At 43.0% G+C, this 24033-nt stretch overlaps 1 protein-coding gene across 1 annotated transcript in view; it reads right to left on the reverse strand.

The window, feature by feature from the left end:
• Positions 1–24033, reverse strand: part of THSD7B (thrombospondin type 1 domain containing 7B) — an 838394-nt gene that overhangs the window by 336184 nt on the left and 478177 nt on the right. The window contains exons 11-12 of the mRNA XM_070423466.1: positions 23148–23277; positions 19333–19436 (exon numbers count right to left, since the gene is read on the reverse strand). Coding sequence (XP_070279567.1) covers positions 19333–19436; positions 23148–23277 — 234 coding nt within the window. The remainder of the gene's footprint in view (positions 1–19332; positions 19437–23147; positions 23278–24033) is intronic.

Here is a 24033-nt window from a genome sequence, read left to right on the forward strand (position 1 = left end):
GCAGGGGTCCAGCTAATTGGGACTGAGCAAGATGGGCCAGACATACCCTAGAGCTCTCCATAGTCCCTCACTGGCTGGCCAACCTCCCGTGTCCCTCCCTGGCCCTGATCATGCACCGGTGGGGTCCCTTGGCCTGGCCGGCACCCTCTCACAATCCAGGCTGAGGGATGCCCCCCCCCTCCCCGGCAGTGCATGAATTTCATGCACTGGGCCTCTAGTTAGTAGATAAAAAGTGGAGACAAAGTTATTCTTCTGGTAATTTAAGGAAGAAGAAGTTAATAAATGCAAACTGTGTTAGCAGTCAATTAGATTGCTACAATAATGCCAGTAGAAATTAATCTTAGCAGATTCTGAAATCTAAACACAGAATAAATAGCTCTTTATGTAAAGTACTAGAGGCCCAGTATAGGAAATTCATGCACAGGGGAGAGGGGTGTCCCTCAGCCCGGGCCTGCACCCTCTCCAATCTGGGACCCCTCAGAGGATGTCCAACTGCCAGTTTAGGCCCAATCCCTCAGGCAGTTAGACATCCCTCTTGCAATCCAGGACCACTAGCTCCTAACCACTCACCTGCCTGCCTGCCTAATGCCCCCAACTTCCCACCCCTGATGGCCTGGTCACATCCCCAACTGCCCCCTCCTGCCAGCCTGGTCACCTCCAACTGCCCTCCCCTGCCAGCCTGGTCATGCCTAATGGCCCTCCCCTGCCAGCCTGGTTGCCCCCAACAGCCATCTCCTGCAGGCCTGGTTGCCCCCAACTGCCCTCCCCTGTCGGCCTGACCACCCCTAACTCCCTGCCAGCCTGATCTTGCCTCCAACTGCCTCCCATTCCAGCATGATCTCGCCCCCAATTGGCCTCCCTTGCCAGCCTGATCTTGCCCCCAACTGCCCTCCCCTGCAGGCCTGATAGCTCCTAACTGCCTCTGCCTCAGCCCCCACCACCATGGCTTTGTCCGAAGGAAGTCAGATGTCTGGAAGATAGCCGGTCGACCCTGTCTACTTAGCATAGTATCCTTTTATTAGTATAGATAGATTATATAGGATAGGATTGCTTAAATGGGGGGCAGGGGGCTTTTTCAGCAGGAGGAAATGCTCTTGGCAGACAAAAATACATAACCCCTATATCTGGACTGATAGCCAGCCATATGCACTATACTGCCAAACCAGTTATTAAAATATTGAACCACTTTCTTACACCTTACACCAAACAGCTGTGCCCTTAAAACCCCTCCTCAGCCCCCACCTTAGGTTTCGCCTTCACAGTTCACCCAGATTTGATTCTAATTGGTCGGTTTCTATGCCAGTCAGTGTCAAAAGCTCCACCTCCTAGGCAGCCATTGGCTCCTCTGGGAAATTCAGAACAGCCCCACTGACAGCTGCCTCTCTTTCTGAGCTTATCTCCAGGCCTAATTCACAGCCTCTGCAGCGGCTGTGGATCAGGCCCTGCCTCTCTCTCCTGGCCTGATCCATAGCCACCACCATGGCAGCGAGGTCTTTACACCTCCAGCCCGCCTTGCCGCGCCCACCCACCTGCCTCCCTGCCCACCCGCTGGCCACCAGCCTTGCTGTGATAGGAGCCTGTGGGCTGCAGGGGAGAGACCAAGAGGTGCTCCATGCACTTCCTGGTGACCATTCCTTTGGTTGTTGCAGCCATTGGCCTTTTATTATTATGACTAGAGGCCCGGTGCACAAAAATTTGTGCACTTTCGGGGGGTCCCTCAGCCTGGCCTGTGCCCTCTCGCAGTCTGGGACTCTTCGGGGGATGTCCACCTGCTGGCTTAGGCACACTCCCCAGGGGATCGGGCCTAAGCTGGCAGTCAGACATCCCTCTGGCAGCCCAGGAGCCCTCGGGGGATGTCCACTTGCCAGCGGGGAGCAGGCCTAAGCTGCAGTCGGACATCCTTAGCGCTGCTGAGGAGGCGGAAGAGGCTCCCGCCACCACAGCTGTACTGGCAGCCATCAGCCTGGCTTGTTGCTGAGCAGAGCTCCCCCTGTGGGAGCGCACTGACCACCAGGGGGCAGCTCCTGCATTGAGCGTCTGCCCCCTGGTGGTCAGTGTGTGTCATAGTGACCAGTCATCACCAGTTGTTCTGCTGTTAGGGTCAATTTGCATATTACCCTTTTATTATATAGGATAATTATACCATCCACTTCAAAGTCAAGACTTTTAAGGGAACTTGCTGATAAGGTGGCACAGTACTCATTTTTAGTCAGCATTAGTGTTTCAGAACTAAATCATGAGTGTGAGGTTTTGCATCTGTCATGTTATCATCCTCCATCCAACTGAAAATTCTGAGGTGGTCTGGAACCACGTGTTGAAAGACATTCTTGTAAAAAGCCTCTAGCACAACTAGATTACAATGTATTTCTAATTAATTTACAGCTATACATACAGGAAACCCAGCAGCCTATGTTACTAACAATAAGCACAAATTGTAAGACATATTATTTATATGGGAAGCATTCTGATAAGTCCTTAAAATAAAAAGGAATTTTAAAATTATATCTGTTTAAAATCATGAGAAAGTGAAGCTACACTATACTTCTGATTGTAGAAGTAGGATTTCTGGACCTTGGCACTATTGCTATGCCAGAATTGTGCCAGCTGTAACTTCTGCCCCCCCAGCAATGTCTCCAGATGTGGCCAAATGTTCCCTGGGGGGCAAATTCACCACTGGTGGAAAACCACTGCTCTAGAGAGAGCAAAGCAACACCTATGCCCCCACTGGTATCAGTAAGGAACAAAACCCTCCCACTTTCATGTAAATTGATAATTACAGAAGTTCAATTCACAGTCTTGACATCAGAGAATCAGGTTGTATGGTATTTTATTATCACCTCTTTATCTTACACTAAAAATACACTTTGGAAGCAATTAGTAAAATGAACACACTATAAAGTTGATACAGACTACTCTCTAAGAGATGAAATGCTCATAAGCAGAGTTCCATTTTCCATTACTTGATTTAAGCATGAAGTATTATATAATAGTAATTTTAATATGTTATAATTTCTGTTTTTGCCTTCACAGAATAAAATTACATATACATTATACATATTTTTATTCATCATATTTTGGGCAACATCCTGAACTTCCTATTTTGGTACACAGTATAATAATTATTGAGCAAAAATTTATTGAGCAACTATTATGTTTATAATTTAGGGCTATTTGGGACATTGGTGATATAGAGATGAATAAAGTTGATTGTCTGTATTTTGAGGGCTAAAAATAAAAAAGGGGGTCATTCAAGATGTAATCTATAATAATAAAAGTGTAATATGCAAATTGACTGAACAACCAAACAGCAGAACGACAGTCCGGACGACCATCTAGAAGACCATGCTATGACACGCACTGGCGCCAAGCCAGCTAAAGCGGGTGTGATGTGATTGATCGGGGGTCCTGCCATTGCCCCACTATTGCCCCACAAAGGGAGGCCCAGGCTACTGGCCAGCGGCGCTGCAATGGGTGGATGGGGCCCTCTGTGGTGCAATGAGTCTTGGAGCCCTGGCCAGATGGGCGGAGCTTACCTCTTTGGGGCAATCAATGGCAGAGCCCCATGATTAATTGCCCTGCAGAGGGAGGCTCAGATTACCTGGCTGGCGTCACTGCAGCAGGTGGGTGGGGCCTCCCTCTGTGGGGTTGAAAATCACGGGCTCCTGGACTGCGAGAGGGCACAAGCCAGGCTGAGGGACCACCCCTCCCGAGTGCACGCATTTCATGCACCAGGCATCCTATCTAATAATAGAGAAACATGGTAATTAGCCATACCTCCGCTACCCTTCCCATTGGCTAATCAGGCCGATATGCAAATTAACTGCCAACCAAGATGGCGGCCGGCAGCCAGGCAGCTTGAAGTGAACAGGAGGCTTGCTTGCTTCAGTGACGGAGGAAGCCAAGGTTCCCCACCGGCCTCTGAGCTTGCACTCTAAGAAACATTGTTACAAATATAGAAGCTAAACAAAACCCCAGAAACCTGCTTTCAGCCAGCCGGGCTTCAGCCAGCAGGACCACAACATTGTTTCAATTATAGAACAAACACAGATCCCTGCTTTCAGCCAGCCGGGATCTCAGAGCTGGAGTGAGCAGGACCACAACAGTGTTACAATTATAGAACCCAAAAAAACCAGATACCTGCTTTCAGCAGCCAAGGTCTCAGAGCTGGAGCCAAGCCTCAGAGCTAAAGCTGGCCCAGAATAAAAAAAAAAAAGGACAGGTTGGGAGCTTCAGTCACCCACCAGCCTAAAAACGGCCCTCAGCCCCTCACCCAGACTGGCCAGGCACCCCAGTGGGGACCCCCACCTTGAAGGGAGTGTGACCAGCTGCAAACAGCCATCATCCCCTCATCCAGGCTGGCCAGACACCCCAGTGGGGACCCCCACCCTGATCCAGGACACCCTTCAGGGCAAACCAGCCGGCCCCCACCCATGCACCAGGTCTCTATCCTATAGAGTAAAAAGGTAATATGCCTCCCAGCACTGGGATCAGTGGAGCAGCGAGGCCACCCGGCACCGGGATCAGCATGACAGGGGGCAGCGACCAAACCCCCTGATTGCCCTGGGGCTCTGTGTGTGATGACAGGGGGCGGGGCCACAACCTCCCTATCTGCCCTGCCCTGTTCATTACAGGGGAAGGCGCCCCAACCCCCTGATCAGCCCTGCTCTGTGCCTGATAGGGGGGAGCTCTCCAACCCCCTGATCACCCTGTGGCTCTGTGTGTGACAGGGTGTGGCGTCCCAACCCCCTAATCGGCCCTGCTCTGTGTGTGACAGGGTGCGGCGCCCCAACCCCCCCACCCCCCACAGGCCCTGCTCTGTGTGTGACAGGGTAGAGCCATAACCTCCCCATCGGCCCTGCCCTGACTGTGACAGTGGCAGCGCCCCAACCCTCTGATAGGCCCTGCTCTGTGGGTTATAGAGGGTGGTGCCCCAAGCCCCTGATCCGCCCTGCTCTGTGTGTGACAGGGGGTGGTGCCCCAACTCCCCTATGGGCCCTGCTCTGTGCGTGACAGGGGGGAGCTCCTCAACCCCCTGATGGGCCCTGCTCTGTGGGTGACAGCGGGGAGCTCCTCAACCCCATGATTGGCCCTGCTCTGTGCATGACATGGGGGAGCTCCCCAACCCCCTGATCGACCCTGCTCTGTGTGTGACAGGGTACGGAGCCCCAACCCCCCTGATAGGCCCTGCTCTGTGCGTGACAGGGGGTGGCGCCACAACCTCCCTATCGACCCTGCCTTGAGTGTGACAGGGGGTGGTGCCCCAACCCCCAAATCGGCCCTACCCTGAGTGTGACTAGGGGTGGCATTGCAACCTCCCGATCTGCCCTGCTCTGTGCATGACAGGGGGCGGTGCCCCAACTCCCCAATTGGCCCTGCTCTGAGCCCGACCAGGGGCTGCACCTAGGGATTGGGCCTGCCCTCTGCCACCTGGGAGCAGGCCTAAGCCAGCAGGTCGTTATCTCCTGAGGGGTCCCAGACTGCGAGAGGGCACAGGCCGGGCTGAGGGGGCCCCCCCTACCCCCCGAGTGCACAAATTTTTGTGCACCGGGCCTCTAATCTAGTATAATTATAAAACATGAAGTATGAGTAAGTAGGGAGTGTACCCTGAGAAATGCTTGCCCACAACTGAAAGAATAGAGTTATTTGGAGAAGGAGGTGATATGGGGCCAGGAAGAGGTATAAGATATCAATAAGTAGAGGAAGCTTAGAAGGATACATCCAGGCTGAAGGAGAAATTTTAAGTTGCTGAGTGCTTTGTATGTTTTGAATGGTGCCTGGGCAATGGCTAGTAGGTGCCGACTCTGGGAGAAAAACTGGGAGAAGTGGGTAAGAGCTTAGGAGGATCTTTAAGGTAATGACTTTCATTGGGAAAGACACTGAAAATTCTTTAGTAGGTGAGTGTTAAAATCAGATAATATTACACCCTGGCCTGTGTGGCTCAGTTGATTGAGAATCATCCCATGCACCGAAGGGTCTCCAGTTCCATTCTGGGCACATGCTCAGGGAGCATGCAGGAGGCAGTGGTCAATGTTTCTCTCTCTATCCCTCTCACTTCCTCTCAATCTAAAATCAATAAAAATATATTTTTAAAAAAATCAGATGAGTTCCTCTACATAAAACTTAAGGATGGATTTTTAAGAAAAGTGCCTGTGATAAGAACAGTAGGGAGGTTATTTTTTTTAAAAAAAACAGGACTACATAACAGTTGTCAGGAGAAGGGAGGCAGACACAGTGGAGCTTTATGGAGATGAAACTCACAGGGCTAGATGGCTGGCTATCTCTAGCAACAGATGGGTGGAGATGCAACCATTTGAGAATGAAAACGTGGGCTGAAATCTCTAGCCTCTGGAAGGAGAAAGTAAGTTCTTTTTGGAAGCAATAAGTTTGAACTACCGATGCATTGTCTGTAGGGTGATTAATGTTCAGCAAGTGAGAATTCTAATTGTCAGGCAAGAGAGATCTTTCCCTTGAATTAAGGACTTGGTGATCCTCTCGAGAGCTGAAATCCTGGAAAGAGCTGGAGTTCTGTGGGGAGACATAGATGGAGACGATAAAAGTAAAGATGAGAACTATGAAGCATGAGGTCCTGAAAGGGTTGGGTGGAGAAAGAGAAGCCAGGCTCAGAGACTGGGACAGAAGTGTTCAGGAGAGGCAGAGAAGCACGGGGAAGACTGGGCATGGGGTCGTGGTGAGGAGTCTCCAAAGGAAAGACAGACCCTTTGGTATTAAAGAAAACATAACTGGAGTTACGACGAGAAGATCCTGGGTGAGTACTGGGAAGGGGTTTCTATGGACACTGAGCTATGTTATGAAAGCTCTCTCGTGTTTCTTCTTCACTGGCCCTACATCTGTGTTCTGAGAATTTCCTAGAGAGTTTAGAAAAAAGGAAGACAGACTATCTTCTTTCCAAATCCAGAAAACCTCTACATCCTGTCCCATCATCACCTTTGGTCTCCAGATCCATGCTCACATTTGTTTTTTCCCCTTCCTCTCTCACAGCTGCGATATATTTTCCCCACCACTTATTTCTAGCTTGTCTTCATATTTGCATAACATGGTTCTATTTTCACACATTAGATTCTGAGCTATAATGCTACTTCTTTGACAAATATTCTTTAAAGTCACCACTTCAACATCTGTTTCCTTTCAGTCTGTGGTCTCCAAAGTATAATTTTGTTTCACCTGCAATTACTTTGCTAAGACTAGACAATATTCAGCTATGTCTACTCAATTGCCAAGTCATTTCTTCCCTCTTTAGTTACACACTTACTTCTAAAACATTGGCAATACCACATACACACTTCTTAAAAACTTCCCCTCCATGATTTTATGATCATATGCCATATTTCTCAATAATAAAAATAAGTTAGTTGGTATGTCATAAAAAAATGGACCCTCTGAGAAATTGTTTGGGAAAATTCTCTGATGAAAAAAAATTGTGATAGATTTCTTTATTGCAGCACTGTAACGGTCTTCAATATGCTAAATTTACACTGAGATCTCCAAGAGGGGTTAATTTAGTCAGAGAATCCTTCTTTTTTCCATGTAACCAATGAATCTCTCCACTCAATTACTTTAAAACCATGCTTCGTGACATGACATCCTCCCTGGATTCTAAATACATATTCCTTGTTGTTTTGTTGATGGTTTCTTTTGCTATGCAAAAGCTTTTTTACTTTGATGTAGTCCCATTTGTTTATTTTCTCTTTAGTTTCCATTGCCCTAGGAGCTGTATCAGTGAAGATATTGCTTCAGCATATGTCTGAGATTTTGCTGCCTGTGGGTTCCTCTAGTATTTTTATGGTTTCCCGTCTTATGACAAGAAAGTCCACTAATCATCTGAGAGATGTAAATCAACACAACAATGAGGTACCATCTCACACCTGTCAGAATGGCTATCATCAACAAATCAACAAACGACAAGTGCTGGTGAGAGTGCAGAGAAAAAGAACCCTCGTGCACTGCTGGTGGGAATACAGACTGGTGCAGCCACTGTGGAGAACAGTATGGAGTTTCCTCAAAAAACTAAAAATGGAACTCCCATTTGACCCAGTAATCCTACTTCTAGGAATATATCCCAAGAAACTAGAAACACCAATTAGAAAGGATATATGCACCCCTATGTTCATAGCGGCACCATTCACCATCGCTAAGATTTGGGAACAGCCTAAGTCCCTATCAGCAGATGAATAGATTGAAAAACTGTGGTACATTGACACAATGGAATACTATGCTGTGGTAAAAAAAGAAGGAATCCTTACCATTTGCAACAGCATGGATGGAACTGGAGAACATTATGCTAAGTGAAATAAGCCAGTCAGAGAAAGATAAATATCACATCATCTCACTCATTTGTGGAATATAATGAACAACATAAACTGATGAACAAAAACAGATCCAGAGACAGAGAAGCATTGATCAGACTGTCAAACCTCAGAGGGAAGGTAGGGGAGGGTGGAGGGTAAGGGGGAGAGATCAACCAAAGACCTTGTATGCATGCATATAAGCATAACCAATGGACACAGACAACAGGGGGGTGAGGGCATGAGTGGCGGGGTTAAGGGGTAATGGGGGATAAGGACACATATGTATTACCTTAATCAATAAAGAATTTTTAAAAAATAAATAAATACATACATACATACATACATACATACATATTCCTAACTTCCAAGCTTTGGAAAAGGAAAGGAAATCAGCATTTCCTGAGCAACTATGAACATTGGTAAAAGCAGCGAGAAACTGGAATCATTATCTCTATTGCAAATGAAAAGAAACCTGAGGCACAGAGAGGTAAAGTCTTTTATCCACACCCATAAAAGTAGTGAGTGGCAAAACCAGGCAACCTGGAGCCAAGGGCCCTGATGTTCCACAATGAAGAAATGTACTTTCATCACACCAGGCTGCCTCCAGGCCTTAGGCCTCTCCTCTTTGGGTTTCCCCCGTAAAGAACAGACATCATATGCAAGCTTTAAACAAGTGATTCAAAAAGGTATTTTCTAGATGTGATTATTCTCACATACTCAAATACTGCATCTCTCTCTCCCCCTATCTCTACTTTATGTCAGTTATTTATATCAATTATTTATGTTCTTTGTTTGCATCAATAGTGTTCATTTTCATGGGTGTAAAACTATTATATACTTCCAATCCATCCCTATCATTTGTTCTATATGTAAAGTTGGCTATTAATTCCAACTGATTTTTTAAATGCCTTTTATGTGTGTTTCTTCTAATTAATTCCTAAAGTCTGGTACAGGCTTTCAAAGCCTTTGTGGTATAATTTACAAAAACTCCATGAACCCAAAACTTTCTACTTATAGTTCTTCCTTTCAAGAATTTCCTATGAGCTTGATTATTCTCTGTACCTAGTGAATTTAATGGACTCCAACAGGTTTATAATTGTTATTCCTCACGCATCTGGTTGAAACACTGTATTTTATCACACCATGTGAATCCTTCATAGCATGGTTGGCCTGAGGTGGCACTTATTTTGCAAAGTGCGTGTCCATTTGAATTCTGAATAGCAGTGAAGTCAAGTTTGAGTTGTTAGAGCCTCTAGAGCAGTGGTTCCCAACCTTCTGGCCCTTTAAATACAGTTCCTCATGTTGTGACCCAACCATAAAATTATTTTCGTTGCTACTTCATAACTGTGATGTTGCTACTGTTATGAATCGTAATGTAAATATCTGATATGCAGGATGGTCTTAGGCGACCCCTGTGAAAGGGTCATTCGACCCCCAAAGGAGTCGCGACCCACAGATTGAGAACCGCTGCTCTAGAGCAAGTGGGGCTCCTCCTCCTCCTCTTGCTGCTATTTAAAAGAGTATTGCCGTTTCTGTTTTCTTTAAAATTGAAAATAAAAATGTAAGAACAGCCCTAGCTCAGTGGATAGAGAGTCAGCCTGCAGACTGAAGGGTCCCAGGTTCGATTCCAGTCAAGGCCACATGCCCGGGCTGGATACCCAGTAGGGGGTGTGCAGGAAGCAGCTTATCAATGATTCTCTCTCATCATTGATGTTTCTATCTCGCTCTCCCTCTCCTTTCTTCTCTGAAATAAATAAAAATATATTTTAAAAAATGTAAAAACATTTCTTCCTTCCAATACAATCCTAAAATGGCTCTTGGGCCACACAGAAATGCATACCTTGGCCTTAGTAACCTGAAGGCAAAGGGAAGCCAAGAGATTCACATGATTTGAAGAGACTAAGTTCTGGCCCTGGACAAGAGAAATGTAATCCTATTACCTTTATACAGTTTGCAGTAGACTTTAAAATTCATGCTAACATTCCTGAAGGAAAGCTAGTTCTGTAACTGAGAGCCGGGCAGTCAGAAGAGAAATATATTGCTCCTAGTTTAGCAAATAACTGCATTCCTCAAATGAAAACATTACTCCCTACCCACCCTCACCCTCAACAGGATTTTATCAGGGAAGTATCAGCTGGGATGTGACTGAGGTGGGAGTGGGCTCAAGAGTTACTTTGCATTTTGCATTAGAGCTTATTAAGTGAAAAATGGAGAGGCCAGTACAAGATGCCATGTCTGAATCTGTACTTAATCAACATTGTGTTACTAAAGCATCATGCCTTAGGTCACCCACCTCCTTTAATATGTATTTTTAATTTATTTCCAAATTTTTTTAAAGGGTTCATATTTAATCTGCAGCAACAATGAAAGCCACCAAGTTAATTCTACCCTAGGACATGCCAAGGAAACAAAAGACACCTCCCAGAATCATTATTCTCTGACACTAAGATGCAATCTTTGCTATCAGTCATTTAAGTCATATATTTCTGTGTCTTTAAGTTCATTTTTTAAAGATATTTTATTTTCTTTCTGAGCTGCCTTGTTGCCTTAGTGATTCGTGGTATTTGGTGAATTTCTTCTCTGTCTAGGCATCTATGTATGAGTGGCATTTCTCTAGTAGAATAATACAAATACTAAGTCAATTCATTATTTCCCAGTAGGTAGCGCTGATTCATAATTTGTTTGTTTGTTTGTTTGTTTGTTTATTATTTTTGTTCTCTTGCAGTTCTCTGACTTTTCAGACCAATGCCAGGTGGTGGGAAATGGCCTGTGCTCCCTGGGAAGGCGGGCACTGCCTGTGTAATCAGATGGCCCTGGTCCCAGGAGACCAACCCCTCAGGGGAATGTGGTGAGTGACTGGGCTCCAAATCCATGGAACCCCAGTGCCATCCCCTGCAGCCGGATGCTGCTGTCAGTGTGGCAGTGGTGTATGCGGGTGGGGTGGGGAAACCCAGCAGGCTTCTTTGTTGTTTTGCACTCCTGGCAATGGCAACCAGTGACATTCCAGGTATCCCTCTGTACCCAGACCACAGGACCAGTCACAAGTGCACTCTTTGCTCAGGGAAAAACCGAATCTGTATGCCAGTTCTTGGGTTTGCAGGTAGTGTGTTCCACAACCTGACACCAAGGGCAAAGGGAGGCGAGCTCTGGGAGGTTATGGGGTGGCTTTGTTTCTCCGTCTGTAATGTTGGCCACCCAGCAGCTGCGGCCGCTCCATTGTGCTGTGTCCTTGCCCAGCTCTTGGTGCTCAGCTGCAGCTGGTACTCCCCACTCCTGCAGGGATGCCCACTGAATAGCATTGCTCCTCCTGCTGAAGGGAGTGCTAGCCACAATCTGATTCATCCCCTCCTGGGGCTGAGCCTTGTCATGAGCTCCTACCTGCAGGGCTGCCTTTGTGGCTTGTCTCAGCATTTCCCCCTTCTCACCTCCCAGTTCACTCCCACCTGCCTAGCTTCAGATGTCTCAATGCACAGATCTCAGAAGTGTTTGTGCATTGAGCAGGGAATCCCTTGTTGAGTTATATCTGTTTAAATTGTTGAACCCTCAAGGGGAGAAACCAAGGAGATCTCTCACACTGCCATTCCCCTGACATCACTCCTGCCTACCAAATTCTTACCCCCTCCCTTTTAAAAAATAAAAGTAACCCAAGACTTATTTCTAAAGTAGATCACTTTGCCTATTTTTTTTCCTGTAAAAACACCTTAATTTAAAGAGATTCTTTGACTGCAAAGAAAATGAGCAGATTCCATCAAAAATATTATGTAAGAAGACTATGCCTTTCCTGGTGACAAAAAAATAATTAAAGAAGAACACAATGATTTGACAGAGATAAGAGATCTGCCTCCTTTGGGCCACATAAACAGTGTTCAGTGAAAATGAACCTAAAAGAATTCAGGTACTTCATAGAAGTCAAGACTATCTCAGTACAACTTTGATATCTAATACCTACCCTGTTTCCATTATATTGTTGTCTCTATGCTATGATAGTGTACACTTATAAACTAATGAATGAGAATATAATATCCAAAAGAAAAATACTGGCAAGTCCGTTAAGCCAGTGTTCAAGTGGTGACTGTGAACAGCAAAACAAGAATCCGACCACATCACTTCATAGACAAATTCACTCCCTTCTAGGAATGTCAGCATCTTTACTTTTTCTTCCTTTTTAGAATTAATGTTTTACGCTGTTAAAGGCAGTTTCAGCAAAGTATGTTAGAATATTTAAGTTTCTTCCTCTTATGCTTTTATTTTCCATAAAAGCTGAGCTACCATCCTTCTTTACTTAGATTCAGCAAGAAGCTGGACAGAAATATACCTCTGTCACTGAATAACGGGATGGCGAGGACAGTGGGCCTTAAAATGCCCATCTCCATGGAGAAGGTATAGACATTTAGTGACTGCTATAATCCTACCTGCCCTTCTGTTTCTTTGTTTCCCTTCTTCTTTGATTAAAATTATATTGCATAAATGTATTCTTATTGTAAATCCATTAACCAGGTTAGCAATATAAACACAATAAAGTAAAACAAGGACTACTTCTATTTTTGGTACAGAAATCATAAAAGACCTTTATAATGAAAAATAAACTAAAATATGTGACCTCTAAATGTATTGATGGGCTGGCCCAAAAGAAAGAAATACATAAAGCACAAATTTAAAGATTGCGATGCAAGGTAAGCAAGAAAGACAATTTTTTTTCCCGAGGGTTTCTATCAAGTTTTGGAGACCAAAGCTTCCACTCCCATGGCTTTAAATCCTATTACAGAAAATCTCATAAAAGTCCCCATACCAGAAATGATGGACAAAGGCTGGCCCTCGATTTAAGGGTGAAGGAGGGATAAATTTGCCAAACAAAATGTCTTGGCAAGGCCACTCGCATGTCTAAAACTTAACACTAAATGAAGAGGGGAGAAAAAGCTCTTGTGAGCATTTGAAACCCCAAGCTGGCCTTTCCAAGCATTATGATATGAATTCATGCCCCTTCTGTGATTCAAGACATCTTGAAAGAGAAATTTATTTTAGAGTGTTTCCAGGTTGGTAGGGCTTCCATGGGACTAAGACAGTGGTCGGCAAACTCATTAGTCAACAGAGCCAAATATCAACAGTACAACGATTGAAATTTCTTTTAAGAGCCACATTTTTTTAAACTTAAACTATATAGATAGGTACATTGTTATTAACCTACCTATATAGTTGAAGTACTGTTGATATTTGGTGCCTCCCCTGTGCTGTGTATCCCGTGGCCCGCCTGCGCCGCGTCTCCCATCTTCGGACCCACCGACACCCCCCCACTTCTTCTAATGCCACTTCTTCAAAATGGACTCGCCCTGGCCAAAAACCGACTTCTGCGCATGGACCACGAAGTTTCAATCGCACTGTATGTGCGCGCCCACACGTGGTATTTGTGGAAGAGCCACACTCAAGGGGCCAAAGAGCTGCATGTGGCTCGCGAGCCGCGGTTTGCCGACCACTGGACTAAGAAGTATACAAACCAGCAGGCCAGCATGTTAAATTATGTGGAACAAGGGTGCTGAGGGTCTCCTAATTCCTGATGCAGACTTTCCTTGGGTCCTCCTGCTTTGTGTCCAGTCCCTCATTTCCACCCCCTCTGCCTGTTGTCCAAAGTGCACAATAGCTCTGGATTCATAACCCCAGAGAATAAACCTCCCAGTTCTTCCACAAACAGGAAGAGGTAGGAATCTGACTGAGCATGGTGAAAGATGAGAAACTGATCTTCAGACTTTCAAAGGATCCTTGTTTTTTCTCCCACTCCCAACACACACACACACACACACACACACACACACACACACACCCTTGCAGAGTTCCTTTGCAGTACACGGTGCCTTTATGGAGGTGACCAGTCCAAATCGCTTTGTTTCCCTTAGCCCCCACACCTTCCCCCCTGCCAACATATGGGTACAATACTGTTTCATGAAGTACTTTTCCATATCTCCATTCACATTCTACATGGTGTGTTCTGACTGAAGTTGCAGATGGCTCCTAATGTACTTGAAGGTGAGCTTACTGTGTGTGCTTCTTGGTCTCTAGAGAAATTTTAAAAAGGAAATCTCATGGAGAGTAACTTTGTGTTACTGTCTCAAGTTTTCCTTGCTGGTTTAGAAGTAATTGTAGAGAAAAGATCGTAGTAGAAATGGTTTTGCTTCAATATTTTAAAATTGAAGACTCATCTCACGACTTTAAAAGTGCAAATTTCTCTACAGCTAAACACTAGGAATTCTCTAATGTTGGGGTATATTTTGGGGAAAACTCAAGTAGTTTACTTGCTTAAAGGACTATCAGGATTGCACCCAGAATGCATTTAAATTGAAATCCAAAGTAGAATTCTTCCAAGACAGATGAAATAATTTGCCATTTATGTGATAAGGTTCTACATAATTTAGGGGCAATGTCTCTGAAGAATTTACTAATGGTTTTGTAATGAAAACCAACCATTCTGACACTCCAGTGGTAAAGGGTGTCAAGTCCAGGTAATGATAAAGAGTTAAGTGTGTACTGCACAAAGGTGCCGTTTTAAAAAACACATTCATGTAGATAGTGCTGATCTAGCTAAAGGTAGGTAAAGGCCTTGTAACAGCAAGATCATATTATTACTATTTTCTGACATATGGAAGTAAATTGCTTTTTGAAGCTGTCTTTCCTATAATTTACACAGAGTCACTGTCTATACAGCCTCATCACCGTCCTGTATCTAACAACCTTGCCGATCTGTAAATGGTCAGATGGGGCATCATTTGCAAAGTGAATTGTGTTCCTCCCCAAAGTCATGTTGAAGCCATAGCCCCAAATATTGCTGTATTTGAAGGTAGTAAAGACCACTAGAAGCAGGTTGCTTTTAGCTGGCAAGTCCAACAATACACATTCACTGTCCTCTATCAGGGACATAGTAACTCTCCAGCCCTATTTTAGAATTTAGTTTGTGGTCACCTTGACCAGTCTTTTCCCTCAATGAGATATCACACTTGGCCATTACATGAGTGACATTATGCTGACTAGACCTAGCAAGAAAAAAGTATCAACTAATGTAGACATTTTGATAAGTCAGTGGGGGAAGAAAATATTTGAAAAAATCCAGGGGCTTTCTACCTCAGTGAAATTTCTAGAGATTCAGTGGCATGGAGCATGTTGAGATACCCCATCTAAAGTGGCAAGTAAATTGTTGCATCTTGCCCTCCTACAATCCAAATAGGCTTCTTTGGATTTTGGAGACAACATATTCTTCATTTGTGTGTGTTAATCCAGCCCATTTACCAAGTAACTAGAAAAACTGCTAGTTTTGAGTAGCACCCAGAATAAGACAAGGCGCCAAAACAAGTTGAGGCCACTGTGCATGCTGCTCTGCCACTTGGGCCACATGATCCAGGAGATCTAAGACCACTGAAGTATTAGTGGCAGATGGGGATGCTCTTTGGAGGCTCCGACAGGCTGCTGTAGGTGAATCTCAGTGCAGGTCCTTAGGATTTTAGAGAAAAGCCCTGCCATCTGCTACAAATAACTATTGTTTGCAGAAACAGCTTTTGGCCTGTTACTGCAGAGACTGAAAGCTTAACCTTGGGCCAAGTTATCATGCAACCTGAGCTTTACATCATGAATTGGGTGTTATCTGGCCCACCAAACCATAAGGTAGGGTGTACAACAGTACTCCATCATCAAATGGCTGACTGGGCCAAAGCAGGCGCTGAAGGCACAAGTAAGTTACATGAAGAAGTAGGCAATTGACCAGGGTACCCACTCCTGCTCCACTACCTTCTCTCTCCCAGGCTGCACAGAAGGCCTCATGGGGAGTTCCCTCTGATCAGCTGGTAGAAGAAAAGACTTAGGTCTGATTTAGAGATGGTTCTGCGTGATATGTAGGTACAACCTCAAAATGGACAGCTGCAGCACAAGAGCCCCTCTCTGAGACATCCTTGAAAGACAAAGGTGAAAGGAAGTGTTCCCAGTGGATAGAACTTAAAGTAGTGCACCTGGTTGTTCACTTTGCTCAGAAGGAGAAACAGCCAGATGTGTGGTGTATATACACATTTATAGTCTGTGGCCAATGGATCTGCTGCAGGGTCAGGGTCTGACAGGAATTGGATTACAAAATTGGTGGCAAGAGAATTTGGGAAGAGGAATGCAGGTAGACTTTTCTGTATGGGCACATATTTATAGCCCACAGATGTGCTCACCAAAGGGTGACTACACATTCTGTGGACACCAGAGAGCCTCTTTCCCCAGCTAGACCTGACATCACCCAATGGGCTCATGAACAAAGTAGCCATAATGACGGAAATGGAGGTTATATAGGGTGTCCCAAAATTCACCCAAGAAGTAATTTTGATAGAAAACACAGGTTTGTAATTAAAAATTGTAAATTTTTTTACTGATTCTTAAAGTATACAGTATAGGGTTATGTATGGAATAGCACATCGGGTAAATGGCCTCCACAGCTTTGCTGGCACATACGCAAAGCTGTGGTCTTCATTGGTCTTCATTGTCCCCGCTCCTGGGCCATAATTGATACTTGGTAATGCTTATCAAATTGAAGGGATTGAAATCAAAAGGCAACAGATATTATAATCTGATTCAATAGACCAAGTAAAATTAGGCTTTTATTTTGTTGTTGTTGTTGTTGTTGTTAATGCTCACGCAAAATTCGAATCTTGCGTGAATTTTGGGACACCCTGTATATGAGGTCAGAAACGTGAACTTCATTCAACAATGCCTAACTGGCTATGTTCACCACTGAGCATGCAATTTGCCAGCAGCAGGGACCAACACTGATTCCCACTATGGCACCATTCCCCAGAGTGATCAGCCAGCTAACATAGTGGCAGGTTGATCACTTTGGACCACTTCCGTCAGAGAAGGGGGAGTGTTTTGTTCTTACTGTAATATTTATTCTGGATATGAGTTTGCCTTCCCTGCATGCAATGCTTCTGATAAAACTACCATCTGTGGACTTACAGAATGACTTATCCATAGTCATGGTATTCCACATAGCATTGCCTCTGACCAAATTAAATGTGGCAAAGGGCCCATGATCATGGAATTTACTGGTTGTATCATGATAAATACTATCCTGAAGCAACTGGCTTGATAGAATAGTGGAAAGACTCAGTTATGGAACCAGTTAGGTGGCAATCCTTGCAGAGCTGGGACAAAGTTTGACAGGAGGCTATACATGCTCTGATTTGACATCCAATAATATTGTTTCTCCAACAGCTATCAAAGGACAGCATTAGAAGAATTAGGAAAAAATCATTTCAGAAAAGATGTGTCCTTAGAGACCAAAACTAAGATCATCCACATCCTCATATTCCAAATTATTTTGTACATATGCAAAACTTAGATGGTGAAGAAGGCTGACAGAAAAAAAAATCATTTGAAATATGGTATTGCAAGAGGGCTCTATAGATACCCTGGACTGCCAGAAAGATAAACAAGCGGGTCCTAAGCCTGAAACATTGCTGGAGGCAAAAAAAATATGACAATACAGAAGTTGTCATATGCCAGGCACATCACAAGAATGCAGGGTTCTTTGGAAAGACAATAATACTGGGAAAACAGAAGGCAGCAGGAAATGAGGAAGACCAAATATGAGAAAACAGACTCCATAAAAAAAGCCATAAGCATGAATTTACAGGAGCTGAGCAGGGCTGTTGAGGACAGGACATTGTGGACAAATAGAGTCACCAGGAGTTGGGCAAGCTGACTCAATGCTATGTTGTAACACACAAAACTCACTCTTACCCCTTGTGACCCACTAGTACAAATTTTGCATCCTGTCCCCAGAATCCTAAGCTCTGCTGGCCTATAGGTATTAATTCCAAAGAGAGGAAGGCTATAGGTATTAATTCCAAAGAGAGGAAGGCTTCCACTAGGAAATACAACAATAATTCCACTGAACTGGAATTTAAGACTGCTACCTGGCCATATTGGGCTCTTCATGACTCTGAATATATTTCCTGTGCTGGCTGGGATGACTGATCCTGACTAATACAATAATCCATGAAATAGGAAGAGAAACTAAATTCTAAAAATGCCTTTTAGAAGATAAATGAAACTAGTGCAATGCAGTTGGTCCCACAAGTTCTGATTTTGCTACACACATCCCTTGAGCAACAGTGTTCAGATTTTAAGATTAAAGCACTTATAATCAAACCTCATATTACTAGCACCTGCTTATACATGAAACATAAAAGAGAGCAGTCTGATGACTCTCTCAGTGTTTTTCATAGATTTCAATATGTCACCCTTCCAGACATTTCACTCAGATCCAGAAACCTATTCATAATGTCTTCTAGAAATTCAATAGTTCCTTTCTATGTAATTATAAACATATATATATATATATATATATATGGTTTTAGTCATGATTGTTAAGATTAGTCAATTAATTCAGTTATCCTTTCATTCATTCAACAAATATTTAATTAGCACCTAAGAAATACAATGCATATTATTGAGCCTAATCTTGACATATCCTTCATTCCTTGGCTAATATCCAACACGCATTTGGAAAATCAGCATTGGGGTATGTTGATGACTTAGAATAGATATTTTTTTTTCTTTTTTTTTTAAATATATTTTATTGATTTTCTACAGAGAGGAAGGGAGAGAGACAGTCAGAAACATCGATGAGAGAGAAACATCAACCAGCTGCCTCCTGCACATCTCCTACTGGGGATGTGCCCGCAACCCAGGCACATGCCCCTGACCGGAATCGAACCTGGGACCCTTCAGTCCGCAGGCCGACGCTCTATCCACTGAGCCAAACCGGTTTCGGCTAGAATAGATATTTTGCTTACATTGCATTAGACCTTAGATACACTAGCTGGTTATGGTTAAACTATAGTATGATATCAGCATTAACTGACACCAAACTTAAACTCAAACACTTACAAATAAGGCAATCTAAACCGCAATTTACTCCAATATACTAGTAAGCATAGTCAACAGTTTACAAGAATAACATGATTGTAAGTCACATTCCAATAGCAAACCTGTTTGAAAATCCTCTTACCTCTTGTTTGCACCCCTTTCCCACAGGCTTCGCTGGTGCTCATTATTCCCTGCCTGACAGACTCCGGCACTAAGATACAGGGGCTCCATTTCTGTGCCTTCCACCTGTGATTACAAAGAACAGGGAACTAGAAATTTCACCATGACGAACACACAAAGGAAATACTTGAAATGGATAAGTGGGAAATCCAAAAGCATAAAGATAGTAATTCAATAAAAATGGATTTGAACCCAATGCCATAAAACGGAGCCCTGGAATGCATTTGAGATAATAATCCACTCTGCCTCAGGTTCATGGTTAATGCCTTGATTCCATTTTTTAAAATGTGGGCATTTTGCACATAAACCTGAGTTCATATAGCAAAGTGGCCATAAAAGCATTAGAAGCACAGATCAAGTCTAGAGTGCTAACCACTTTATGAACTTACAATTGTTAGAAAAAAGAGAGAAATATAGTTCTTATGTCCCATTAGAGCATTAGAGAGTCAGGTTTCGGACAGCTGAAAGTGCCACGTGCACACCTTTTCACTTGATCTTCTAGTTCAATATTTTAGAAATGTGTTTCCTAGGACTTTGAAGTAACTCAAACAACTCAATAGGTTGTAGAGTAAAAGGGAGGTGTGGGAGGCACCAGCACCTATTTATGTGATAGTTCATTCCAAGGAAGAGGAATTGATCCGCTTCTGATGAATTACCAATATTTCTATTCCTGTGAGGAAATAGTCTCTAAGGACACTGTCTGGCTTTTCCATGTTTTTCTTTCCTCAGATCAACAAAACTTTCTATTTTCATGACCCACATGACCGACTGTGCCTTGTGTCCGTAAGCCTGTCTCTTCAGAATGTTCCATAAAACCCAAACCTTAAGTGAAACCACAGCTTCTGCTCCTTTGCTTAGTATATTTTTACACTTTTACCATATCAGCCAATACCACCAAGAGATGTTAATTTAAAGAGTAAAATACAAACAGGGAGTAAAATATCATTGCCCAGCCTTGCAAGATGAAAACGTTCTAGAGAGTTCTTGCAAAACAATTGCATAAAATTAACACTACTAATTTAAAAATGGTTAAGATAGCAAACATTATGTGTTTTTTACCACAATAAAAAAAGCCTTAGCAAAGGAAGACTTTCTTTGCTCAGGAAAAGTCACTTTAATGTCTCTCTTAGTTATGTGAACATAGCTTGATACAGTATTCGAAGATCACCTAGCACAGCCAGCCATTAATATCAGTACTCACAAGCTCTTCCCACTTTATTAGATTAAGTGGGTCTCTGGGACAATTGGAAGTAAGTGAGGCAGAGATGGTCTTAAGGGGGGGGGCGGGGGGGAGGGGGCTACAGCCCATCCTGCAAAATCAAGCCCAGTATGTTGAAATGTAAAAATGAAACAAATATATCATTGACTTTATTCAAGTGGCCTCCATATTGGGAAGAACTGGAGAGAAATCAGGAAACAGCTAAGTAGCAAAACCTGTCCCTTTTAAATAAATCACCTATTGATTTTAAGTAGTTCTAAATTTTCTTTGTATATGCATAGACTCATTCAGTATAACTCCAAAACACAGAAAGTGATACAGTAAGCGTTTTTCAGTCTGACTTTTCAACTAGGATATGTCATCTATTCAGATCTCTTAAATTTACATGGGCTTTCTACACCAAAATGAGACCAAGGAATTGAACCTAGTTTGGTGTTCTGCAGAGACTGAAGTAGAAGGAATGACTTTTCATGGCTCTCTTGTGAAACCCTCAGTGTTGGGATGACGAATCTGAGCTCAGGGTAAGTGATATGTCCCAGACTGCACAAGCCAGGACAGGCCAGTTTTCAATGCTACATCCCTGGATGCTCAACCATGGACCCCTGGCCAATTCCATATAAGGATCTCTGCCCATGCTGCCTTCTCATTCTCGTACTAACCTAACATATTGGAGGAATGCTCAAACTCACAGAAATATTTCTGTGGACATTTTGTTTCTGTTTTAATTGGTAAATGTGTTACTGTGTCACTTTAATGGAGTCAAAAAGAATAATTATGAGATAATGATAAAGGTCTACATTCACTTGCTTCCCTAACATACCAATGATGGAGAAAGCAAAAACTAAATTGGAACCAAATTACTCAAAACTCATGGATGCTTTACTAAGGAGCAGAGACTCACGCTGATGACTGGGACATATATTAAACCGCACACACCGGGAGAAATGATACATTGATCCAATCCACACACAGTGGAACTGATTTCTGGGGAAATGGCAGGGGGTCGATGATGGAAACTAGTTCAAACATGAGTGGCTAAATTGAAGTGCAGCAAGAGAGTCAGGAGAGTGGACAATAGAAGGGAAGTCCCCACTAATAGTTCCTAGGATTTTCTCTGATTATAATAGCCCTGGGTTCATAAAAATGTGTAATAATATTTGATTTGGCTAATTTTTTAAATTGGCTTCTATCCCCTGGCAATGGTTAGCTGGGCTCAGAAGTTTCAATATTTATATACATGGCACAAAAGGGTGGATATTGACAGTGCTTCCACAATGGTCGTGCGGTTGATGAGGAAAAACTAGTAGTCTGGGCATGTTCCCAGTGTTTGTCTACATCCTTCCCAAACTGGTCATCATATAGACACAATGGGAGTACAGGGATGATAAAATCAATAGTAATTTAGATTTCTTCAATAAGACACTAAAATTTATTTAATGTAAGGCATTGTCTTAAAAGAAGAAAAATAACTTGCATTTGTATGAATGAATTAGCTCTTAAATTTCATAGCTTTAAGACGTAGCTTCTCAAATAATCCAGGGAGATACTAGGCATTTTCGGTAAAGCCAATTTTAAGAGTGATGATAAACAAATGCCTTTTAAGATCATGGGATTTCTTCACAAGCCTGTAAAACCCAACAGTGAATTTAATGCAGATATCCTTTAAAGCAATGTTTCAATCCAATGTTGAAAGAGTGGAAGTTTATGTCTAGACACACAAGTCTCAGGTATTGTTTTTTATAAATAACCACCAACTTACCAGAAGGAGCATTTATAGTTTAAAAGTTACTCATTTTCTTTTCATTTTTAACATTTTATCTATAGGTTAAATTAATTTTGCTAACTAGATCTTTTCTTAAAACATGTATATAATTAAAATTGAGAACCAAAACAATTTTTGTTTTATATACGTATTAAATAAGTACAAATTTGGTTTGTGATTCTTGATAAAAAAGGCTTTAGGATGAGAATAATGGAATGAAGTAAGTTACCTTTGCATGGGTGTGTGTGTGTGTGTGTGTGTGTGTGTGTGTGTTTGCGCGTGTGCGTCTGTGGTTTAGGTAAGGACCTCACCCTGAATCTCCTTGAATCCTGATTCTGAAAAGATTTCTTGAGTGGCAAAAGTCCAGAAGCTCACTTACTATCAAAACATGTCTGTTTCTTTTTTCTATTTATTAGACTTTCATATTCTTTATCCCTCAAAATGTATTCCAGATAGGAAGGGGGGGAAATAGAGGTGTTTGAAGATAAACAACATTACCTTATCTTATTGCTCACTAAACAACCATCTATACATATATAAAAGCCTAATATGCAAATTGTCTCCTCAGGAGTTCAACTGGGAACGTTAAATCGCTAGCTATGACATGCGCTGACCACCAGGGGGTGGTGCGGAACGAAGGAAGGCCTTGGCTGGCAGCAGGAAGGCCCTGATGAGCCCTGATCGCCAGCCAGGCTTAGGGACCTTACCTGTGCATGATTTTCTAGTATATTATATAAAAGAAAATGTCATAATTTATGTTGAAGTTTAATGATTATTCCAAAAGGTAACTAATTACCGATATATAGGGCACAATGAAACATCTTCACACTCTCGCTCTTCAAATAAGGTGTCTGGACATTCTTGACCTCCATTGGCTGCTTCCTGGTTGATAATCCTGTATCGAGACTGTCTTATTGTGGAATTTCCTGTGGTAAAGGAAAAATAAAATGAGAGTGCTCTTTTATGTGGATGCAGAGAAAAACCCAGGGTTAGAGAGCCACTGAAACAAACAAACAAACAAAAAAAGAGGTGAAGTAAGAACACGTGGAAAGACTGCAGGAAATGAAAATAAAAGCAAAGACCAGCAGTTAATACTCAATACACACTTTGTGATATCAAATATAGGTGTTTAAATATGCTAAGGCACATCTTAAGGTTTTGAAATTCATCTGAATCCATATTGCCTATGGCATAAGAGTGACATGGCATAATCTGAGAGGCCACAGAAACCCTCTTTCATCTCAAAACAACAGCTCAGGGGCTTAGCATTTTCCTAGCAGCAAATCACTCTCTGGGGTAAGGCATTTCTCTCTCTAAGCTGCCATATATATTTCAGAGAGGGAGAGATAGAAATATCAATGATGTGAGAGAATCATTGATCGGCTGCCTCCTGAATACTCCATACTGGGGTTCGACCTCTCCACCCAGGCATGTGTCTGTCCTGACCGGGAATTGAACTAGCAAAGTCCTGGTTCATAGGTGGACTCTCAACCACTGAGCCACACAGGCCACGCTCTAGGCTACTTTGTACAATAGAAACACTCATAAAAATAACTACATTAGTAACATATTTATGAGTATTAGTTTATTAGAGTTTTTATTCCTCATAACCTGAGACAATATATATGTAATTGAGATTTAGGAAAGAGCCACTAAAATTGTAACAAAATATTATTTAATTC

Source organism: Myotis yumanensis, unplaced genomic scaffold, assembly GCF_028538775.1.
Source record: "Myotis yumanensis isolate MYYU_CA2020_CCGP unplaced genomic scaffold, mMyoYum1.0.hap1 SCAF_8, whole genome shotgun sequence".
NCBI lineage: Eukaryota > Metazoa > Chordata > Mammalia > Chiroptera > Vespertilionidae > Myotis > Myotis yumanensis.